This window comes from Leptinotarsa decemlineata, unplaced genomic scaffold (genome assembly GCF_025532065.1).
Source record: "Leptinotarsa decemlineata unplaced genomic scaffold, Ldec_3_MD MMD2_tig00078422_RagTag_RagTag, whole genome shotgun sequence".
Lineage (NCBI taxonomy): Eukaryota > Metazoa > Arthropoda > Insecta > Coleoptera > Chrysomelidae > Leptinotarsa > Leptinotarsa decemlineata.
The window spans coordinates 23,361,457-23,384,799 of NW_027412747.1; the positions used below are offsets into that span (position 1 = coordinate 23,361,457).

The following is a 23,343-nucleotide window of genomic DNA, read 5'->3' on the forward strand; positions in this document are numbered from 1 at the left end:
GTTAAACCCGATAGAATTAATCTGGGCTCAAATTAAGGGTTACGTAGCTCGTGAAAACGTGACATATAAAATTTCTGATGTCCAACGTTTATTAGAACTCGCAATGGAACGGATACGGAAAGAAGATTGGGCTAATGATGTAGCCCATGTGATCAAGGAAGAAGAGAAAATTTGGAGATTGGACGAGATGGTAGACACTGTTTTCGACCAAATAATAATAGATTCAAGTGTGACTGGGGATTCCATTTCGGACGAGTCAATGGATTCTGAAACTTCAGAAGCATAACATAGATAATTATTTCTTTGCTTTATAGTTCTCTTTCTGTATAAAAAGAACATGATAATTATTTTGTAAACTTTTCTGTTTCTGTATTAGGCATAATAAGAAAATGTAATCAGTTTTACCATTGACACCAGGTAGCGCCACCTAATTAACAATTTTTACATAAATGAATAAAAATATTATTTTGGTACGCCTCTGCAGAATTGGTAAGAGGATCATGCGTTGGTCACTTCAAGTGCGACGTTGCTAATGAATCACCTTCATTTGAAAATTGTTATAGTATAGGTACATTTCAACTTCAAATAGAAATATTGTTTGTCTAATGTTCAGCTTCTCCAATACTAAAATTACCGGAGACTTAAAATCTGGAATCTATAATTCAAAATCAATAATTGTATGACTTGACCTAAAATCGTAACCTGCAGCTACTTTTCAGTGAAATTCATAAATAAAAGTATTCCTCAATCAAAAGATTACGTTCTTCGGATGTTTCTACACTTATTTTGGAGGTATGAAACGATAATATATGTGTAAATATTAACAATGACCGTATTGTCAGTGTCTGTCAGATCCTCACCTGGTCTCTGAAGGGTAAACTGGCAAAGCTAGGTAGATTTTTCGCCCACTTGACAGCCATGAAAAGCAGCCTAGCCGAGGTTTCGTATATAGTCTCGTGAGATGAAGGGTATAGCCCCGATGTCATGGAAGCAGGATGGGGTTCAGGTCGTAAAGGACCGCTACTGGACGATACGCCACAGACTGAAGAGGGAGTATCGTCTTCTTCGTTGGTTACGTCTATGCTTTCTTCTGCAACATGGAAATCAGTGTATATTACTGTTGAAAGTCATTTAAGATAAGGCTATTCTGCAAGATTGCCAAGTTGGTTTCTATTAGCAAAAATCGTGTCACATACAGTGTTTCACTGCTGTCTGCTATCTCAGTGTTCGAGGTGTGTCTGTGATGTTCACACAAAGACTTCTTCAAATTATCAAGCGCATTTGTTGTGAATATATTTTTCAATGCAGATACAGGTACAAAAAATTGGACTGTATATTTTGGCGGAAGAACTGGGATGGTAATTGTATAATTTGGTGAAAGCACAGGGTGTAAGTTTTATGATTTCACAACCATATATTTGAAAGGGGTTACTGATTCAGTTCCTCGATGAAACGAATCCTGTCGATTACAGGCATTGCTTTCCACGTAGGCATAATAATTGTGTTGCATGGAAAACCAAAACTATTGAATTTACTATATAAAAATTGATGTTGGTTGGTTGGTAATTTTTCATAGAGAAGGTTTTTAGGCAATGAATGTTTCTGTAACTCGCCACTAGATGGCGCGGTGGAATAGTTTTTTAAAAGTACTGTTCTATAACGCTGCGCAAGCCTAAGTTCGTTGATTCTGATTCAGTCAAAACATTGGAACACCAACGATACAGCAACATAGTACTAGTATTAAATATAGGATGAATTTCTACTAAATAAATAGGTCATCAATCGAACATATTCAATTTCAAATAATCAAATACATTAAAGATACATTGCAGCAATATAACATCGTTATATTTCTACCTATCTTGTGTGTTCTACTTTTTTCAAGACATATTTCAGCTCGTTATTTTTTTGTCACCATTTGACACTTTAGAAATGCCCATTTTTTTTCTGAGATATCAAGAGAGGCTGGGGTGGTTGCAGTGTAAACCATTGTTGAATATACCTCAAAATGAAAAAATTGAGCACACCGAGATCCGGCGAGCGGGCAGGCCACATTATTCATGAGTACTTTTTCAGAAATGAAATACCCGCGATAGACAAAGTACTCACAGAAATAAATGGAGATGTTTTATTGCCAAGTTTTAAGCGGTCAACATTCCATAAAGTATTGAAACATTTGAATTTTGTATGGAAAAAACGAGGGCGCAATAGTTTATTATTGGATAGAGAGGAAATTATGTTATGGAGGAGAGAGTATTTGAACAAAATTAAATATTATAGGGAACAACAGAGAACAATTTATTATATGGATGAAACCTGGGTTAATGCTGGTCATACTACCCCTAAAGTATGGGTCGATGAAACTGTGACCTCATCTAGGAGGGCCTTTCTAGATGGACTATCCACCGGATTAACAAATCCATCAGGTAAACTTATATTTATATTAAGACCTGCCTCAATCTCAATATATGAAAAGTAACCCTCGTATTTGTTTTATTTACTTACATACCTCTTCATAATTTCAGGTAAAGGAAAACGGCTTATTATTTGTCACATCGGCAATGAGAACGGGTTTGTTGCTAAAGGGCTGTGGTGTTTCGAGTCGAAGAAAACTGGAGATTATCACGAGAAAATGAACGGTGAATCTTTCGAACAGTGGTTTTCCAAAGTTCTACCCCATCTGGAGGATAATGCTGTGCGTAGGGCATGTCAATGTTTACATCCACTCTATCTTGGATTTGAATTTGCTTTAGCTTCACCATATTTTTAAAATTACTTCGGTTTTTTCCTCTAAAGGGCGGGGACGAGGCATTTGAAAATTATAAAGGAATGCTGAAACCTATGAAAACTGTCAAAAGTATCGACATGATTAACGTCAACATTAGACTGATTTTTAAATGAAATGCTATTGGTCCCCAGCAAAATAACTAACACAATTGAAAATAACAATAAAATGCACACCTGTTTTACCACAAAAAATTGGTTTCTCGACCAGAACCAGTAACGGAGTTAAAATTCTGCTGCAATTGATAGTTAAAATTATTTATTTGCTAAATATTTGGAGCAAATTTCAAACGCTTGTCAGTTTGAAACGGCTTGGTCGACTTGGCCTTCAAAACCAGGAGCCACGTGACATCCCTTTATATAAAAAAAGGTAATGGTGCTCTTTTGACACTAGGCCACGTGACCATAGTCATTTTCATGCCAACACGTAGTAAAAGTAGTAGATTTTTGCCTGAATTTTACTCAATGGCTTGTTCCGTTCAAGAGTTGAGCGAAGGGGAGGACTTTTTACGTCCTCAGTGTATTTTAACCATCACGGCCCAAACACGGGACCCTGAGGAATCCCCCAATATAGCACTTTTGTATTGACATCCTTCATACTCTCGTCTTTTTCCCGTCGATTTATTACGGCAAAAGCGTCATTAAACTCGAAGCATTGAAAAGTTTATGGGCAAAGTTAATGTTCGGATTGGATGCTGTAACACGTCGAAAACAAACTTTAGAAAATCGCTCCCGTAAAATCCCTACGCCCTAATCCGCAACATCTATCGAGAGTTTTAATCTGTCGGGGATTATTTGCAAAGTGTTGTCGTTCACTAATTATCCCCCCGAGAGGGAGGATTCAACCCCGTTCTGACGCCGTGGGGAAGAAGGTAGGTGATTGGTGAGAGAATTGATTTTCGAGGAGTGCTGATTAGTATTCCACTCGTTCGTTATTCATAGGTCGCTCTGACGGGAGTACCAGAGTATAGACGGGGAGACTAGATAAAATAAACACATTAATCACAGTCACACCGATTTGAATGAAAATATTCAAAAATATTCTTCTTCTCCTTCATCATGTAATGGCCTCAGCCACTAAGACTATAACGTATCGACTGTGCATTCAATTATTCAATTGTCAGCTGTCAGATTCGAAAACTGTCCACTGCCTCTTCTTCCATATTCTTTTCAATATTGATTATTTGTAGGAAATTCCGCTACTTTATGTTCAAACTCGCTACGCCGCTATCGACGAGTGAATTCCGCTACGGTAGCGGAATTCCGCTACGGACCGTAGCCTACGGTTGGCAACTCTGTCACACCGAAAATATATTTCTCACAAACTATACATATACACACATCGGAAAAGTCTAGGGATATTTTTAAAAATGGCAATAATTTTTTTTTAGATCGCTTTAGGGAAAAAAATGTTGACGGGTGATCATTAAACGAATGTAACTTACAACAAAATTTATTAAATGGTCAAAAATACTGAGTGCCCATATAAGCAAAACTAAAAAAAATATGGCTCTTCTTTGGCACCCCGAAAAAAAATCATAATACAAAAAAAATTGGAATCGGTACAAATTATGGCCTCCACGCTGGTTTATTACGGCCCTACATCTATCGTGCATCGACAAAATGAGATTGTCAATGTCTTGTTGAGGTACATTTGCCCATTCAGCGATTAAAAGCTCTCTCAATTGAAACGTTGTGTGAATGTTCCCCATATGCGGAGTAATTCTTCGTTGAAGCATGTCCCACACATGCTCGATGGGATTCAGGTCCGGTGATTGTGCTGGCCATTGCAATACATCAACTCCTTCGTTGGTGAGCCAGTCAGTCACTAGACGCGCGACATGTGGACGAGCATTATCGTGCATTAGGTGGAAGTTTTCACCAACAGCACCAGCAAACGGACGGACGATAGGTAGAAGAATGGTGTCGAGGTACTGTCGAGCTGTGAGGGAGCGATTTGGAAAAACGAGATCGGTTCTGCCGCCGATCATGATTCCGCCCCATAGCATTACTGTACCACCTCTGTATGTGTGGACTTCCTGGACGTGTCACAAACGTTCATTATTTCCAGGTCGTCTCCACAGTCTTACTCGACGAGAATCTGGATGAAATCCAAATCTGGATTGGTCTGTAAACAAAACTGTGGCCCAATCATTTGCATCCCAGTTGTGATGTTCTTGACACCACTGCGATTGCCTCTCGACAAAGGTGGACATCTAAGTGGCCTTCTGTTGTGGAGATCTGCTTCATGCAGTCGATTTCTGACAGTATCACGACCAATGGTTACCTGGTACGTCTGCTGCAACACGTTAACCAACTCAGGTGCTGTGATTGTCGGTTGTCTTCTTGCGGTTAAGACCAAAAATCGGTCTTGAACTGCAGTTGTAGCGCGTCCTCGCCCTGGATGTTGTTCGGCTGGACTGCCAGTTTCACGGAAACGCCGCCACAATCGACTGATAACACTTTGGGAGACCCCCAAACGAAGAGCTTCATCATTTTATCGCATGCCACCTTGAAGAAGCCCTACAGCTCTATTCATCTCAGCCAATGGTAAGTGATGGCGTTCCATGTTAAAGCACAATATTTCCAGTTTGATTGCTGAGCAAGAACTGCATAGAATGTACAAACTCGACACTTTCAGATTATTCATTATAGCCGAAAACCTACAGTATGTAAAAAACTTGATAAAAGATTAGTTACCGTTTTTGCAGGCTTTGTTCAACCCATAGAAATCTACAGGGTGGTCGAGTGTACCAATTTAATCGAAATTAAACGAACTCATGCATTTATTTTTATGATATATAGTATGTTATAAAAATATCCCTAGACTTTTCCAATGTGTATATGTAGTCGCTAAGATAAAACGCTTTATATGAATACTAGCAGATCCGGACACGCGTTGCTGTGGCTATGGTAGTAAACTATTTAAGAGGAACGGTAGGAGAACATCAGTCACGGGGACCACCATGCTTTCAAACATAGATGGCGTTTGTAAAAAAATATGGCGACCTCCATGACAGATTTTCTAGTACCGTAATCCCTTGGTACAATGAAATTATTATTTATGAACAAAGACGGAAACGTTAAAGCTGGTTTAAAAATCCACTGGATTGGGATTTGAAGGAGAAGCAATTTGAACAAGATTGATTGAAATTTTCGTACAGTTGATATTAAGCAAAAATCGTTAGAAAATGATTAATTTTAAAATTTATTATTATTTTTATTCAATTCTGTAACAAATGAGTATATTACAAAGTTGTTAGTGAATAAAATGTGACACTCAAACTTATGAATGAGGTAGGTAGGCAGATAGTCCTAAATATTTAACAATAATATTTATTATTTTGAATTATAAATACTTTTGATTTGTTTTTTGGGAAAGAAAGTTTTTGGCTTTCTACTACTTCATCTTGCTACAAAAAAAGGATAAGGGAATCTTCCAAAGAAAGGAAGGAAGTAATCAATTTAAAAATAAGTAACTCTATACATGGATGTGTAGATCATGCAAAGAAGTAACTTTCAGACACAAACTGAAAGAAAGTCCTCCTGAATTTCAATTTAACTTAGCACTAATGTTTTTGGTTAACCTGTCTTTAGCTAACACAAATAGATTCGACGGTTTTCCTACACGTGAACATGCAACATATAGTTGCCCATGAGAAAAACATGAATTTTCCATATCTCAACCACAAATAGACAATGTTTGGGGCTTTGAGACTTATTTATACACATGGCAAAAGCTAAACAAATTAGAAACTGTAGCCTTTTGAAGGATATGGTAGAATCTGACGGTATCATTAGAATACGTGACAGGACCACTTTTCCTTTAAGCTTCCCAGTTAAAATGGTTGCTTCAAGAATATTTCCGGTTATCTTTTTGATGACCAAACGCGAACCGTTGCATAATTGTGAAAACATGCTATAGCACATTGAAATGAGAAGTGCAAAATAATTTTTAATAGAGGTTAAACAAAAATAATGAAAAAAAATTGTACAACTATTGAAAGAATGTGGGGAGCTTTGTACCGTTTTCTCATAGTGGTGGTTATGCTATCGAATCGTATCTTGTATGACACGTTTGTAGGTTTAACATAGCAGCGCCATCTATTGATTACTTACTCAATCCAGTCAACACATATCGCCATCTGTTGAAATCTTTTGGAGTTAACAGATAATTGTGAATGTCAAATTATAGACATATAATTTGCATGGATCAAACTGCATACGGTGTGCAAATTTGATTAAAATCGGGTAAGTAGTTTAGGAGTTCATCGTGGACAAACAACGTGACAAGTAATTTATATATATCAAGATGAAGATTATTGAGTGTCTTGATATAAATACAGAAGTTAATCATCGGATATAGTACTCAAGAAAGAGACAATCCATAGACACGTGTTTCGAGCTTTTGATCCATCATCAGTATGGGAGGCCATACAGAAATACAAATGGAAATTAATTTTCATTTATTCAGTATGTTATTACAATAAAAGGTTATGTAATATCTCCAATGGAACTAGGAAACAGAAAAACAGTTCAATACAATACATTTTCACAGATAACTTTTCCCTTAATTACCTTTAGACAATTAGGATATATCCTACTGAATTAGGTATTATTATTATACCTGCTTCATTGTACGAAGGTTGACAGATAACATTCCCAGCATTTATTCAAATAAAAATAGTGAAATCCATCCAATTTCAGCATTTTTCATAACACCAGATTGTTTGTTTTTCAAAGAACTTACCATCATTATCACTATTATCTTTGGTCGGCGTTGGTTCTCTATTCGTTAAAGCCGAGTGTGACACTGGAGGCAAAAAACTATTGGTGTATCTTGCAGGAGTGAGGGCCATAGTCAGCGAAACCGGAGGTCTGTAATAATAAAAATATTGTTTTTTTCAGATTTGGATACGCTCATGAGCTGAAAAGCTATATCAATCATTTTTGAAAAACATTACGGAGTACTCGTACTGAACGGAATATATATTGTTGTAAATCATGCCCGAAACAAAATAACGCCGGCCGCCGCTGGTAGCCATAAACCAGGCGTGACGTGGCTAAGAGCGCGCGAGTGTACGATGATTCCCCGCTAATCGAGAAGCAAGGAGAATAATGCTACCGACTTCGACAGAACTTCGGAGAAATTTCCACCACATTCGATTACGATATTTAAAGGCTAGCCACGAGAATATCGAGACAGTAAAGTGGGCGTTACAGTACGGTACGCGAAGTGATCTAGTAAGACATTCAAATAATAGTTGACAGCCAAAGAAATGATTACAACCTTACAAACTACCTATGTGAGAGTGAGTTTCAATTCACGATTATCCCTACAAAAACGTTTGCGAAATATGGTTTTGGTGGATGTAGTTCACTCATTAGCTACATAAATGAATTTGTTGAGGTTGTTTCTGAGCTTAAAAATGTTGGTACCAATCTGTGGTAACCCCAATCGATATTTTGTTATCATCAAATGCTATTCTTGTAACAGAAGATTTCGTGAAGAATGCGAAGATGGATATGAAGAAAAGAACGCATTTCAAATCAAATCAAAATATACTTTATTGTCAGAAGATTTTGTATCCGATCGACAAAGATTTGTAGGTATAAATATAAGCATAACTAGGGGTGTATAGATAAAAACTGGCAATTAATAAAGGTTTGAATAAAACAGGTACAAATACAATAAAAATAAATATAAAATGGAATACACGTTTTGAAATGATTCATTACAATACTCTTGCAAGCTATAATAGGGTCTATCAGCTGGCAAATTTCTAACTGCTTTCTTAAATTGTACGTTGGTCAGATTTGGAGACGTTATATCTACTGGTAAGTGATTGAATAATTTTCCACCATTATAAAAAATGGAATCCTTGATTAATGAATATTACTGGAGTTTTTTCCCAACACCAAATCGTTATTTTTACCACCTCGACACGTGTTTCGATCACCAAGTGATCATCTTCAAAGATGAAGATTAAAACTAGAAACTAATGCGTACTAATCCTATTTATGCTATATAGGTATGCCATTAAAGTAAACCATCCAGGGGTACCACCCATACAGGTATACCAACCTAAATTAATTTTACAATTTTGCCTTATCTATTATTTTACAATATATGTTTATATAAAACAGTTTTCAGCTATATAAAAATTAATTTCACAATATTGCCTATCCAAATTTATTTTGCAATGTGTCCTTATGTAGTAATCAGTAAACCCAACATCATTATTTCTTTTTGACAAGCTTTATAGTATGTTTTTTAGTATAAATCCGTCATCGTTATTCATAATATTATTGTGTTTACTTATTTCTACACTCTCATAGGCATCTAGTTGTCTGTTGTTGTTAACTTGTCTAACTAATCTTAATGAACTGAAGTCTATGGAATGGTTTTGTTGCAAAATATGATGGGCGACTGCTGATTTTTCAGGTCTTCCCTATTTTAAGTGTGCTATGTGTTCCTTAAATCTTACTTTAATAGATCTTTTTGTCTGTCCATAATATTTTGCATCGCAGTCCTTACATTCAATTTCGTAAATTCCAGACTTTTTCGAATTCTCGACTTTGTCTTTTGGACTTCCCAAAAGGCTCTGTAGTGTATGACTTGTTTTAAAAACCACCTTCATACCTAGTTCCTTGAAAATCTTTCCAAAGTTCCTCGTATATTGGTGGTATGGAACTGAGATGTATTTATCTTGGTTTTTGTCTTTTCTAAAAGTCGAGATTTCGTTCATTCTTAACCTAAACTTCTTCTTCCTTATTATGTCATCTATAATACCCCTTGAGTAAGGTATAGGAAGTCTTTTTATGTAGCTCTGCTGGGTTTTTTTCCTTCCACAATATTTTTGTATCATCCGCGAATAGAGTAAAGCTGCCAGATACATCTATCATAGTCAAATCATTAATATACAGTGATAGGCCATAAACACTTTTCCAACACACACCAACATAAACTTAATAAGAACATTCTTCCAAACGAATTTAGTCTCCAGCGATTCAAATCCAATCCCAAATCATTTAACAAAAAATAACAATAGTAATCATCAAAATATGGCATTTTTTACGATCTATGGAAATGCCATGCTGCTAAAATGTAATGAAACATGTTTTAATAAGATCACTTCTAATGGAAAAACGATGTGACACATACTGTATAATTAACGGCGAACACATTTTTATCCATGACTGATTCAATCAAAAGATAATCAAAGAGTTTTCCCATTAACTCCAAACAGTGGAAAAACAAAGGCTTTAGCGTCTGACTGATATGATCCTTCAGCATATCGCCACACCAAAAGCTTTGACGATCAATGCTCATACCTGTGTGAGATTATAGTTCAGTGACTGGAATCAACATGGAAACAAAATGAACACGGATGATGAAAAAGTTCGACCGTCGTGCTTCGAAAGACGTGCATAAAATCGTGACAGGTGACAACGAATCATGGATATATGCGTATAAGCTGGAAAAAGCACAGCGAAGCAAATGGTCGCCTGTTTCTTCGACCGAATGGGTCATGTGATCACTCTTCCGCTTGAGCAACGTTAAACGGTCAATTCTGAGTAGTACACGACCATCTGTCTGCCGGAAGTCTTCGGAGAAATTCGTGAAACTAACCGCCGGAGACGGATCAAGCCCCATCATGACAAGCGAGCTCTCCAGAAACATTTTTGAGCTATCGAAACATCGAATTGATAACTCAAACTCCCTATAGTCCTGATTTGGCACTCAATGACTTCTTCTTGATCTCAAATATCAAAAGTAAACTGCTTGGTCAACGATTTACGAGCGCAGTTGAAGCATTCAACAACTATGTTTTGGAGGTGTCTCAAGAGGAATGAAAAAACTGCTTTGTCAAATGCATTTGACCGAATGCAAAGGCGTATTGATCAACAAGGAAAATATTTCGAAGAATAATAAGAAATTTAACATCAAAACATGTTTGTTATCATTTGCTATTCCCGTAAATTCAATTTTGACAGGTTCCTAGGAAGGCGGAGCTAGCTTATTGTGGCTTCAACTGAGTTTTATAGCATAGAGACGTATGCTCCGTGAATATACTGTGATTTGAATGTTGTGATCATAAAATTCGAACTAGATTCCCAGACTGGATTGAACGACATGAAAGTATTTGTTTGAAGGTGGTTGACAACGGAATGGTTAATCCAGAGTGATGGTAGAACAGGCCTTAGCTAGAAGACAGCAAGAACTACACAAGGAAGAGAAGCCGCCACAACCAGTACTTGTACTCCTCTACATCGGAGGATTATCGGAAAGGATGAAAAGGATTGGGTCCAAGAACATCAGGACCTGCATCAGAACTGGGAACCAAAGAAAAGAATTTCAAGTTAAACCAATCAAACATTACATATAACTTTAGGAAAGCGAACTTTTCATCTTCGTATAGACAGAAAGAAGAAACTGATAGGAGTAATTTAGGCACGTCCAAGGACGTTAATAAATTAGTCGATAACCTATATTCAATTTTATATGGCATTTTTGAGGATCATATACCCAAATTCAAAAATTTTAGTCATGTTTATCCTGAATGGTTTCATTCTGATATCATGAAGGACATTAAAAAGAAGGCTAAATTCAGAAAAAAATTCAGGAAATTTAGACGTGATGAGGATAGATTTGAATTCCAACGTTTGCGTGCTTTGATTAAAAGCCAAATAAAAACCGCACATGATAACTATCTTGCAAACATACAAACAATGTTGTCTAGAGATCCTAGCAGATTCTGATCATATGTTCACTTTGAAAATAACAGCACAAGAATACCAGGATCAGTAACATACTTAGGAAACAAACTCGAGAATCCTCAAGATATTGTTGATGCCTTCAGTAATTTTTTTAGCAAGGTGTATTAAAAATCTGGCTCACTTTTGAACAAATTTGGTACAGTGAATAATAATGTTCATATTCATTTCTACCCCATTCAAGAAAATGAGGTTATATCTGCAACTAAAAAACTAAAGGACAAACTGACATCAGACCCAGATATGATCCCATCATTTTTGTTGAAGGATTGTGCAGGAGCATTGGCAAAACCTTCAACGAGAATTTTTAATTCATGTCTGATATCTGGAGCATTCCCAGATATTTGGAAATTAGCTAAAAGTGTGTCCTGTATACAAAAGTGGTGAAAAATCATATATAGAGAATTACAGATACATATCTATTTTATGTATGGTTTCTAATATTTTTGAGATTATTTTATATAATCGCATATATGCTTCTGTTCAACTGCAACCATCTCAACATCAACACGGATTTGTTACTAAGCGTTCTACTGTTACAAATCTAGTCATTATTACTCAATTTATTTCCGAGGCATTAGATAACAATGGCCAAGTTGATGTTATATACACGGATTTCTCTAAAGCATTTGATAAATTGATCATGGTGTCTTCCTCAATAAACTAATGAGTTTTGGTTTTTCTAATACTGCCTGTCAGCTGATGCAATCCTATCTGACATGTAGAAAACAATTCGTCTTCTATAACGGTTATGAATCTAGAACATATATAGCTTCTTCTGGTGTGCCTCAGCGCTCCAACCTAGGTCCTCTTTTGTTTTTATTGTTTATTAATGACTTAATGTGAAAGTTTAGCTCGTGAGCAGTTATGTTCCGTGGATGACTTGAAATTATTTACTATAATTAAGGAAGTAGATGATTGTGTAAATCTTCAATCTCAATTAGAATTTCTTGTTGCTTGCTGTAGCAACAATAAATTGAAACTCAATGTGGAGAAATGTAAAGTAGTGAGTTATAGTCGAAAAAAAGAGGTTTATACATTCCCTTATGTAATACAGGATTCAGATCTGCTGAGATGTAATGAGATCAAATACCTAGGGGTCTAGGGGTAATATTCGATCATAAATTAACATTTGGTAGACATACTTCACAAAAAGTTTCAGAATCTTTCAGAGCTCATGGTTTCATTGTTAAAAATTGCAGAAACTTTCATTATATTGAAGCCACGAAGCTGTTGTATTTCACCTACGTACGTTTGAAGATAGAATATGCAATTATCGTCTGGAGTCCATTCTATGAGATTCATAACATAGCCATTGAAAGAGTTCAAAGAAAGTTTTGTAAATTTCTAATTTTCAAAATAGATGGTTCTTACCCTGAGGGAGGTATCAGTAATGATGTAATATATGAACGGTTGGAACTTTATAGTTTAGAGCATCGCATAAAATGTGCTTCGCTCATATTTTTATTCAAGTTAGTGAATGAGAGAATTGACTGTCCTAAAATTCTTGAGCAAATTAACTTCAATGTACCACGGCCAGCTTCACGATCTCAATCCATTTTTAGATCTCTCAGAGCAAGAACTAACATGCTCAATTCCCCAATATATGTTACGTGCACAAATTTCAATAGCATTTGTGCCCATGATGATTTATTCTTCACTAAGCTTCATAACACTATTAGAATTGCTAACATGTACTTGAAGTAGGTAATTAGAATTAGCTTTTCTTTTTTGTTCATTTTATTTTTCGTTTATAGTTAAGTATTGTGAATAAAATTTTATATTGTCCTGTGAATGGGTAACTGTTGGACAATCAAGATATTATTATTATTATTATCATTAACACTATCCGTAGCAGCCTTAGAAAAACCAGGCCACCAAACGCGGACTGCGATTCCAATAATTGCATTTACCGGGTACCCTGTGAGTGCGGAAAATCCTATATTGGTGAAACTAAGAGGCCATTGAATGTTCGCATTGCCGAGCACAAGAAGCACACACAGCGAGGAGAAACCAGCAAATCAGGAATATCAGAGCATGTTTGGACTCATCAACATAACATCAAGTGGGCTCAAGCTGAAATCATCCACAAAGAGGAACACTGGTTTAGGAGAAAATTCAAGGAAGCCGCGTATATTTTGTCCAACAACGCATTTAGTCAAGCTAGCGTAGAGATACGTAACATATGGAAACCTCTGATCAAGGGAAAAACGACCAATTTCCGCCAAACGGTCATCTCCCGCTGAAAAAACAATGAAGAGGAAAAAGTGAAGAGGGGATAGGTGAAAGCACTCGAACGACCTATAAATAGTCAGATCTCGTAGGAATAAGCCCAGTTATCACCCGAAGACGATTGTGGATACTAACAATCGAAACGTCGTGACATAACTTGGTTTGCAATCTTTCAATTTTTAATATTTCAATTTTTATTTGTTTGGTTGATGCTTGTATGTTATTTCTTTGTAATTTCAGTTTTTTGTTTAATAAAATTGTTATTTTCGGTTTATCTTATTAATTTTTTAATTGTTTTCTTCAGGGTTTTCAAGTCAATTTATATTATATTAGAAAATGGAAGTCCGAACTGATGGAAAGACATGAAAGTACTTACCCAAAGACTCCTACAGCAACCGCAGCTTCCCTCAGAGCTCTTTCTTGCTCTGCGCTCATGTCCCGGAGGGTTTCTGGTCGAATGGTGGCGGTATTCCTGGGCTGTCTCTCGTTCTGGACGGCTGAAATTATAACTTTTTGAAAAATTATCATATCGTGACTTTCGCCATGAAACTTTATGAAAAGAGTGTGAATCAAGTCAAGTCAAGTCAATATATTTTACCACCGCAACCCGCAAGGGTTTATTGTGGCTTATTCACTCCTAGCCTAACCAGTATGCAAAAATTCACAGGTTCTTATGAAAAGTATAAATAAATGCAAATACATGGGAGACTTCACATACAAATATTGATAGGTGAAATTAAATTTCACACACAACAGTAGAAAAAATCCTTTTTTTTTTCTAAAGCAACTATCTGTCCCGTCTTACTACCATACACTCCCATGTAATCATTACATCCTTTTACAACCGTCCTTCTGTATTGTGCCGCGTTAAAGACCTCCGTAAAGTCACATTCTAATCTACGTGAGCCGGTGTAATTTACAATCGCGAATAGACGGCTATGGAATCGACCGAAAAGTCCTGCGATTTGCCTGGATGAAATCGTTTTTGATGCTGTTCTGTTTTTACCGAGATTACCAGATGAAGCGAAGCTGAATTTTCATAATGTTCTCGTGCCATTACGGATTGCTGTGATTTTTTTTCAACTGGTCTCAAAAAGGCTTGAATTGAAGTGCAGACCGATTACAAGTTTTCCTGTTTTTTTTTAACTATAGGCCGTTGTGACATTGTACTACATAGGGTTGGGTTTTCCACCTGAAATGTGTCAAACGGTTTTTTAATTTTTGTTTGAACTCCACATAACACAGAAATCATTCAAATTTGATCGAATTCATTTAAGTACTTCATTCAAATTCAATCTAAATCATTGTGTACTCCATGGCACTGAAAGTCTATGTTATTATATTGATCCTGTCAATATCTGTGTATGGAAAGAAACAGCAGCAAACGTTATTTGCTTCTCGAGACCGAAAGCGATTCCACAGAATAGCCTGCTCGATTTCCATACATGAATCCACTGGTTTTTTTGAGGCCACTCAGAGGGAGAACATGAAATTCAGAGCATTTTGAAGACTTGAAACAAATTATACATGAATATGGTTCTCTTGAATGTGAGAGACAAGTTTGAGACAAGGGCAGGCTGAATTGTTATTTTTCATAATAATGTCGCAAATCTTCTGGCCTAGGGAAAGTCTTCTACTAGACCAGTGTTTCCTAACCTGGGGGTAATTACCCCCGCAGGGGTAAATTTTGTGCGATGAAAGTTCTAAGTAGGGCTTACAAACTACGAAAAGAAATTGGATTGTTTTTGAAAATCAGAGAACACAAAAAGAAAAAGAATATTGTGCAAAAATTAAAGACCAAACATTTGTAGCAACGATGGCGTACCTTGCTGATTTTTTCAGTGAAATTAATATTCTGAATATTTCACTGCAAGGAAATAAAACAAACATTTTGACGTTGCAGGATAAAATGGCAAGGACGCAGGACGAAGATGTATCAGCAGAGTTTCTTGGATTACGGGAGGAAACTCATTGATAGTTGATTTTGAAAATAATGAACTCGGCACATTTTGGCGAAAAGCAGCTGCAGAATATATTATTATAAGTGACAGAGCTTTAAAAATGTTGATTCCATTTGCTACAACTTACAAATGTGAAACTGGTTTCTTGACTCTCGTAGAGTCGAGAAACCAGTTGAGTGAAACCGAGCCTAATATTATTAAACTTGCGAATGCAAAGCATTATCAAATTTCACACCAGTTGAGTCCAAGATTTATATATCACTAGTTACCTAAACGTGCAACTTCTTACCTAATGAAGATATTTTTGTTCGAATTCGTGTGGTTGAATTATTTTAAATTAGCTAGGGGTAAACTCAATTTCCATAGTTGTTCACAGGGATAGTGGCATTGAAAAGATTAGGAACCACTGTACTAGATACATATCATTGGAAAAGAAACTAATTATCACTTCTATGTGATCTGTTTGAATATTAGTACTTGATTTGATAATGTCGGTAGTATACATAATACAATACAGAGGACCCGGAATGATTCCTTGCGGTACTTCGCTGTTTATCTTAGTTCAATTTGAATGTTAGATTAGTATTGAAAACTTGTTTGTTAAAAGTTTTTCAGTCATATAAAATGGCCGCAATAGTGGACAAAAATTTCCTGATTTCCACCATATTTATTTAGGACTTTCGTTCATCTACAATATCTACATCTTTGAGGGGCAACTAAAGTCAAGCGTACGTCGTACTGGAGATCACATTACTGAGAATTTCCAGCCCCTTCTTCCTCACGCTACCTCTCATCATTGGATGGAAAAGTGGAGACTGTCATGAAAGCACTTGAGGTATTCGTCTCCAAAAATAGATTATTGGAAATGATTTCGTCGAAAACTAATGACCAGGTGAAACCGTGGAAACAGGTACTACTTTGCAAACCCTCCGTTATCCTCACATTGCATTTGATGTATTTTGATTATAGCCACGGCGGTCGCAAGAAGATTATCAAGGCTTTGGAATTTGAATTCGACTTGCAAATTGATTCGATAGTAGTTTCGTCGAAAACATAGTCGCCAGAAGGAAAGCAGTACAAACTATTCGTCGTCGTGTACCACAACGGCAAAGTGGCCAACATGGCGTAACCGATGCGTTCCACGTCTACTACAATTGTTGATTGAGGTATGACGCTTCATCAAAAATGATCTACAACGGAATGTTTACTCCAAAGCGATGGTAGAAAAGACTTTGGCTAAAAGACAGCAGGATCCTCGCAAGGAAGAGGAGCCGTCTCAACCAGTGCTTGCACTTCCCTACATCAGAGGATTATCGGAGAGGATAAGAAGAATTGGTTCCAAGTACAACATCAGAACCTGCTTCAGATCCGGTAACACTATCCGTAGGAGCCTCATAAAAACCAGGCCACCAAACGCGGACTGCCATTCCAAGAATTGCATTTACCGGATACCCTGTGAGTGCGGCCATTGAATGTTCGCATTGCCGAGCACAAGAAACACACACAGCGAGGGGAAACCAGCAAATCAGGAATAGCAGACCATGTTTGGACCCATCAACACAACATCGAGATGTCCCTAGCTGAGATCTTGCACAGAAAGGAACATTGGTGTAGGAGAAAATTCAAGGAAGCCGCATACATGCTGTCCAACAACGTATTCAGCCAAGCTAGCGTAGAGATACGCAACATATGGAAACCCATCATCAAGGGAAAAATGGCCAACTCCTGCCAAACGGTCATCTCCCACTGACCTAAATAATGGTCCATATCTCATCGTTTTGATCGAGTTTTTTACGGTTTTTTGTTGGTTTTAGTAGATTTTTATATTTTGATTCTGTTGTATTGAATACTAATCAGTTATTTATATTTTATTAGTAAGTTTTCAAAATATATGGTTATATTAACATACTTCCTCAATCCTAAACTAGTTTCCACTACAACTTTAAGATAACTTTTTCGCAAAAAGTAATGGAAATTGATGTGAGGTATGACATATAGTATTGATAGTTTCAACTTAACTCTAAAAAGGTCATAGTCAAATCGAGAAAAAGTTATATTCTACAAACTCTTCACCACTTCAATAGAAAAATGAATACAGCAGCGACAATAATAAACCCTCATCAATAGCTGAAATAAACAATGTAATTATCTCTATTCAACAACACCGACACCAGGGGGAGTATCGCTCATTTTGAATTCCCCATTGAGAAAAACCCACTTGATTCTCTAGATAAAAACATCTCACAGCAGTTAGCACAATCATGGCTAAAGTTTAAAATCCTACATTCCCGCCAGTCCGACCCTGTGCTCCGCGTTCTGTCACAGTCTAAGCGGCCATCCGGGAGTTTTGGCAGAGCGTTTGGTGGGAATTAACCGGCTTTGTATCCCATTAATCAGCGTCTCCGAAAACCCGGCTATGGCTGTTTGTTACAGCAGACGCCTGCTCATGTGCCTCCAGGGCTCTATGCCGGCGACAATCTGTCACGGGCGTGACGCGATATCCGGATTTTTCAACCGGAGTCGCCTATCCGGCCGACTTTGATTGACAATGTTTGATTACGATGCGTTTTTGGAGTGGAAGGATCGGAAACGAGCCGTAATGGAAATTGTTTTTTTCGCCGCAGTAAGAAACCTGCTTTTCTATGCGTGAACTGTCATTTTGGTAGGTATTTTTTACAGTCGGTGCTTTGTTTGGAACTTTCCAGCTACATTAATGGGAATAGATATACGAGGGAGGTCTGTAAAGTTTCCGACCTAACAAAGATACAAGACATTTTTTTACAGTTTTTTTTTTCATTTTCCAACATAGTCTCGTTTTAACTCCATACGCTTCTTTCAGCAATGCTTCCCCCAAATTGGTAACCTGTCCAAAAAGTGTTAGGCGTTTTACTCTGCCCGTGGGTTGGGCTACCTATCGAGAGCGTCGCCAGGTGACAGATAGGAGAACGACCATCGGACTGGAGACCCTGTCCGGAAAGCCAATTTGGCCTTACGGACGGGGTCGCCGGGCTCCTGGTCAGTGGCAGAAATAAGTAAGGTGAGGGGAACTAAAACTCCCCAAAAGCCTTTGCAGAACATGCCACTGTGGACCAGCCTACCCAAACTAAGCTGTAAGGAATCGTGCCGACAGCTGAATGGCCGCAAAAGTGCGTTGGTTATCAAGAGGTAACTGTCTGACTCGATTCTACAATCTATTTGACTCTGTAATAGAGTTCTTGGAAAACAAAGGCAAAAAATTGCACGACAACCTCATCACTTCAAAGAATGATATTGCGTACGCAACTTCCCTAACTTATCAGCAGATTCCTTCAACATCGACGACTTACTTGTTTACTCCCAACATTTAGAGAACCCCCACAGTGATTTCGCAGAACGTTTCCAGGGCATTTTAAAATGGAAATACCGGACTGGGTTTGTAGTCGTGAACAGATTGGAGCCTGGCTCCCTTACCCTTCCAACTGATGTTTTGTCAGAGGTGTAATAAACTCACTTCAGGTTCATTTATAAGGAACGGAATGAAACGACTTCGTAGAAAAACTTCCTCTATTCAGAATAACTCAAATTGATCTACCTTGTTTCAATTACATGATCCTCGTCGTAATCCTTCCCTATCTCAATGTTACATAATGTTTTAATAACATAAGATCGGCATACATCGAAAAGAGCTGTCCTGGCACGTATTAGGTGTTCTAATTAGAATATTGTTTATTTCTCAATTTGTTATTGTTCCACATTATTTGCTATACCAGTACATCTCCCCCGATGACGAAAAAAAAAAATTTTAAACAATATTTTTTTTTTTTCATTCAATAAACAATTTTGTCCTATTTTTGTGTATTTCTACCAGCTTATTATCTATTCTAACTACAACATTTGGATCTTTATCTTCTACTATAATATAAGGACCTTTGAAGATAGGATCATACTTATTTGAAGATGTGTTCCTTACTAATATCTTATCACCTATCCTAACATTAACAGGATTAATTTTAATATCTAGTTTTTGTTTTCGTAACGATTTTGATACCATTAAATTATTTCTCGCGTCATTCCAAGCTGTTTGCAATCTAAATTTTAACTGAATTGGGTAATCATCGAAATTATATACAGGGTCGACTTGTGTAGCAATGCTCGATGGTACTCGACTCATTTTGCCGAAAACCAATTCGTATGGACTATACCGAGTTTCCGTATGCACTGTATTATTATATGCAAAACACCAATATGGTATCCATGAGCTCCAGGTGTCTGGATGCTCTGATGCATGTATGCGTAAATAATCACCTAGATTTTTATGTGTGTTTTCCAATGCTCCAATGGTTTCGTGATGATACGCCGTTGAATTCAGCTGTTCGATTTTTAGCAGTTTGCACGACTCTTTGAAGGTCGACGCTAGAAATTCAGTGCCTCTGTCTGTCACAACTTGTTCTGGAATACCAAATCGTAAAATAAAATTTTCTACGAATGATTTCGCGACTGTTACTGCCTCTTTATTTTCTAATGGATACCCTTCTACGAATTTTGTTAACTCACATTGCAACGTCAAAATGTATCGGTTATTTTCCCTGTCTTGGTCTAAAGGGCCCACCAAGTCAAGAAAAACTTTCTGAAACGCTGAGGTAGCCGTTGTGGTTATTTTCATTGGTTGCCGATGCGGTCTTGAGTACTTATATCTCTGACAGTCATCACAACGTTTTACAAAATTTTCGATATCCTTTCGGAGACCAGACCAAAAGTAAAGTTTTCTAATATTGTTATACATGCGATTAATTCCAGCATGCCCTCCCGTTGGTAACATGTGGTAATCGTTCAAAATTAATTGCTGGGTTTCCTTCCTAGTTATGTGTTGCTGAGCTTTTATTATATTTATTTTTATACCTGCCTTTCGAATTTCATTGGGAATTTCCAAAATGTTTTTTAATAACGATGCGCATCTATCTTCTTTTACTATAACTAATTCTGGAATTCCATATTCTTGGCAAACTTCCTTCAGGTCTCTCAACGATGCACCGAATGCAGTCGCTGATCGAGATTCATCCTGATTCATATAAATAGTATTTGCCTTTTCATCATATAATATATTCCCTTTTATTTTACACTCAGAACGTTTTTTTCTTTGAAACTCAACTTTCGACAAAGGATACAACTGAACAAATTCTTTAGGTGGTTTCAATAATTCTACGACACCAGGATGATCAGGCCTGTTATCGAAAGAGATATTGGACTTTTCCCGTGAATTGTTGCCCAATTTCTTCGTTTGTGCCCTTGTCACGACATTCATGACTTGACAGGAATTAACTGACATTTCTTTCAGTTCGTCGGAGTCAATTTTTATACGACTTAATGCATCAGCCGTTACATTATCTTTTCCTTTAACATAACTTATTGTAAAATCATATTCTTCTAGTGTTAACCTAAATTTCGTTAGTCTACTTGAAGGATTCGTCATACCGAAAAGATATAATAATGGTTTATGGTCTGTAAGGATAATGAACTTTTTCCCGTAAAGATAAGGACGAAATTTTTTCACACTCCAACAAATAGCAAGTAATTCTTTCTCTATCACACAATAGTTGACTTCAGCTTTATTCAGCGATCTGCTGGCGAACGCCACCGGCTTATCATCTGAATTTGACAGAACTGCTCCGATAGCCAAATTTGAGGCATCGGTACGTAATTTAAAAACGTTTGATTCCGAAAAATCAGGATATGCGAGAATTGGTGGTTGTACCAGCGCCTGCTTTAGCGTTTCGAATGCTTTTTGACATTCTTCGCTCCAAGCGAATACTACACCCTTTTTTGACAATCTGTTAAGCGGTGCTGCGATATCCGCGAAATTCTGAATGAACTTCCTATAATAGTTCGCAAATGCTACAAACCGTTTAGTTTCATTCGAGTCTTTTGGAACCGGAAATTGCTGTATAACACGTATTTTTTCAAAATCTGGAGATATTCCTTCAGATGAAATCACGTGACCCAGATACAATATCTGTTTTTTCAAGAATTCGCATTTGTAAGGATTTAGTTTTAAATTGACCTGTCTCAATCGCTGCAAAGTTTTTACCAAATTCCGATTATGAACTTCCAAATTATTCCCGAAAACTATCAAATCGTCCAAATAAATGAAACATCTCTCATAATTTAACCCTGACATTGCTATGGTCATCGCTCGAGAGAAAGCACTTGGACTCAGTTTCAACCCCATCGGTAATCTCGTCATTTGATACTGACCTTTATCGGTTGTGAAACTTGTGTAAACTCTAGATGTTGCATCCAATTCAACCTGATAATAGCCCTGAGATAAGTCAAGATGTGAGAAGTACATCGCTCCGGAGAGTGAGTCTAAAATTTCATCTATGCAAGGTAATGGAAATTTGTCATCCTCAATGCGTTTATTCAACAGACGGTAATCGATAACTATCCTCCATTGTTTATTACCCTTACTATCCTCTTTTTTCGGTACTATTAACAATGGTGCCGACCATTCGGACCTTGTTTCCTCTATAATTCCTTCTGACAGCATGTTGTCAATTTGTTTATTTATTTCCGCTTTCTGCGAATGCGGTAACCGGTATGGTTTTACGTATACCGGAATGGCATCCTTTTTTAAATGTATGGTCTGTTTACAGACATTTGTCACCGTCAGTGGGTCATTTTCAAAGCGAAATACGTCCGCATATTTTGCACAGATTTTATCAATAGCTATTTTTTCCTGCTTATTAAGACCTTTGGTATTTATGGAGTTGAGTAACTTATCTATACGCTCAACTGAAAAGTGTGTGTTTCCAAAAGTATGAACATCAAATTCTGAAATATTTTCAGTTTTGGGCCTAAAATTTTTCAAGTGTACCTCTTTATCCGTAATATTCAGAATTTTAACAGGTATAATGTGGTTGTGAGGCTTTGCGATAATTCCCGCAGTATAAACACCTTCTGAAATTTCTTCTGGTATGATAATACAATCATCTGAGTTATGTACTTGCAAATATTTAATAATTTCGCACCTTGGTGGAATCGTTATATAATTTTCATACTTGGATTGCAGTGGAATCGACAGTTTCCGATTGTTTATATATATAGAGAATGTGCATAATTCGTAGTTTAATATTGCAGAGTGCTTGACAAAGAAATCTGACCCAATAACACCATTCATATCACTACCAAAGTCATTCACCACATGAAATTCGTGACCTATCTTAACGTCAGATAGTTCTAATGTAATATTAGCCGAGCCTTGCGTGAAGACAAAACCCGCTATGCCGTTTATTTTGATTCTATTTGTCGTATCAACAAACTGATTTTTATTTATACATGATGTAAAAATTACGCTTACCGAAGCACCCGTATCCAATAAAAATTTCAACTCACTTTTTCCGTTTTTCATACATACATAATTAAGACCATTCATACTTAAAACCTTATAATCACCTACATTCTCACTGACTCGACCGAAAAAACTGATTAGCTTGCGGGGAAGGGTTGTTTAATTCAGCATCCTGAGCGTTTTCCATAAAAAACCCTCTTCGAGATGGACTGAAAGTTTGGTTGTTGTGATTATTCCAACGCCCTCTAAAATTTCCGCGAAAAT

At 37.0% G+C, this 23,343-nt stretch overlaps 1 protein-coding gene across 1 annotated transcript in view; it reads right to left on the minus strand.

The window, feature by feature from the left end:
• The window catches only part of LOC111514697 (photoreceptor-specific nuclear receptor), a 77,954-nt gene that overhangs the window by 6,427 nt on the left and 48,184 nt on the right, over window positions 1–23,343 (minus strand). Inside the window, exons 4-6 of the mRNA XM_074186265.1 lie at window positions 14,171–14,291; window positions 7,535–7,662; window positions 861–1,090 (exon numbers count right to left, since the gene is read on the minus strand). Coding sequence (XP_074042366.1) covers window positions 861–1,090; window positions 7,535–7,662; window positions 14,171–14,291 — 479 coding nt within the window. The remainder of the gene's footprint in view (window positions 1–860; window positions 1,091–7,534; window positions 7,663–14,170; window positions 14,292–23,343) is intronic.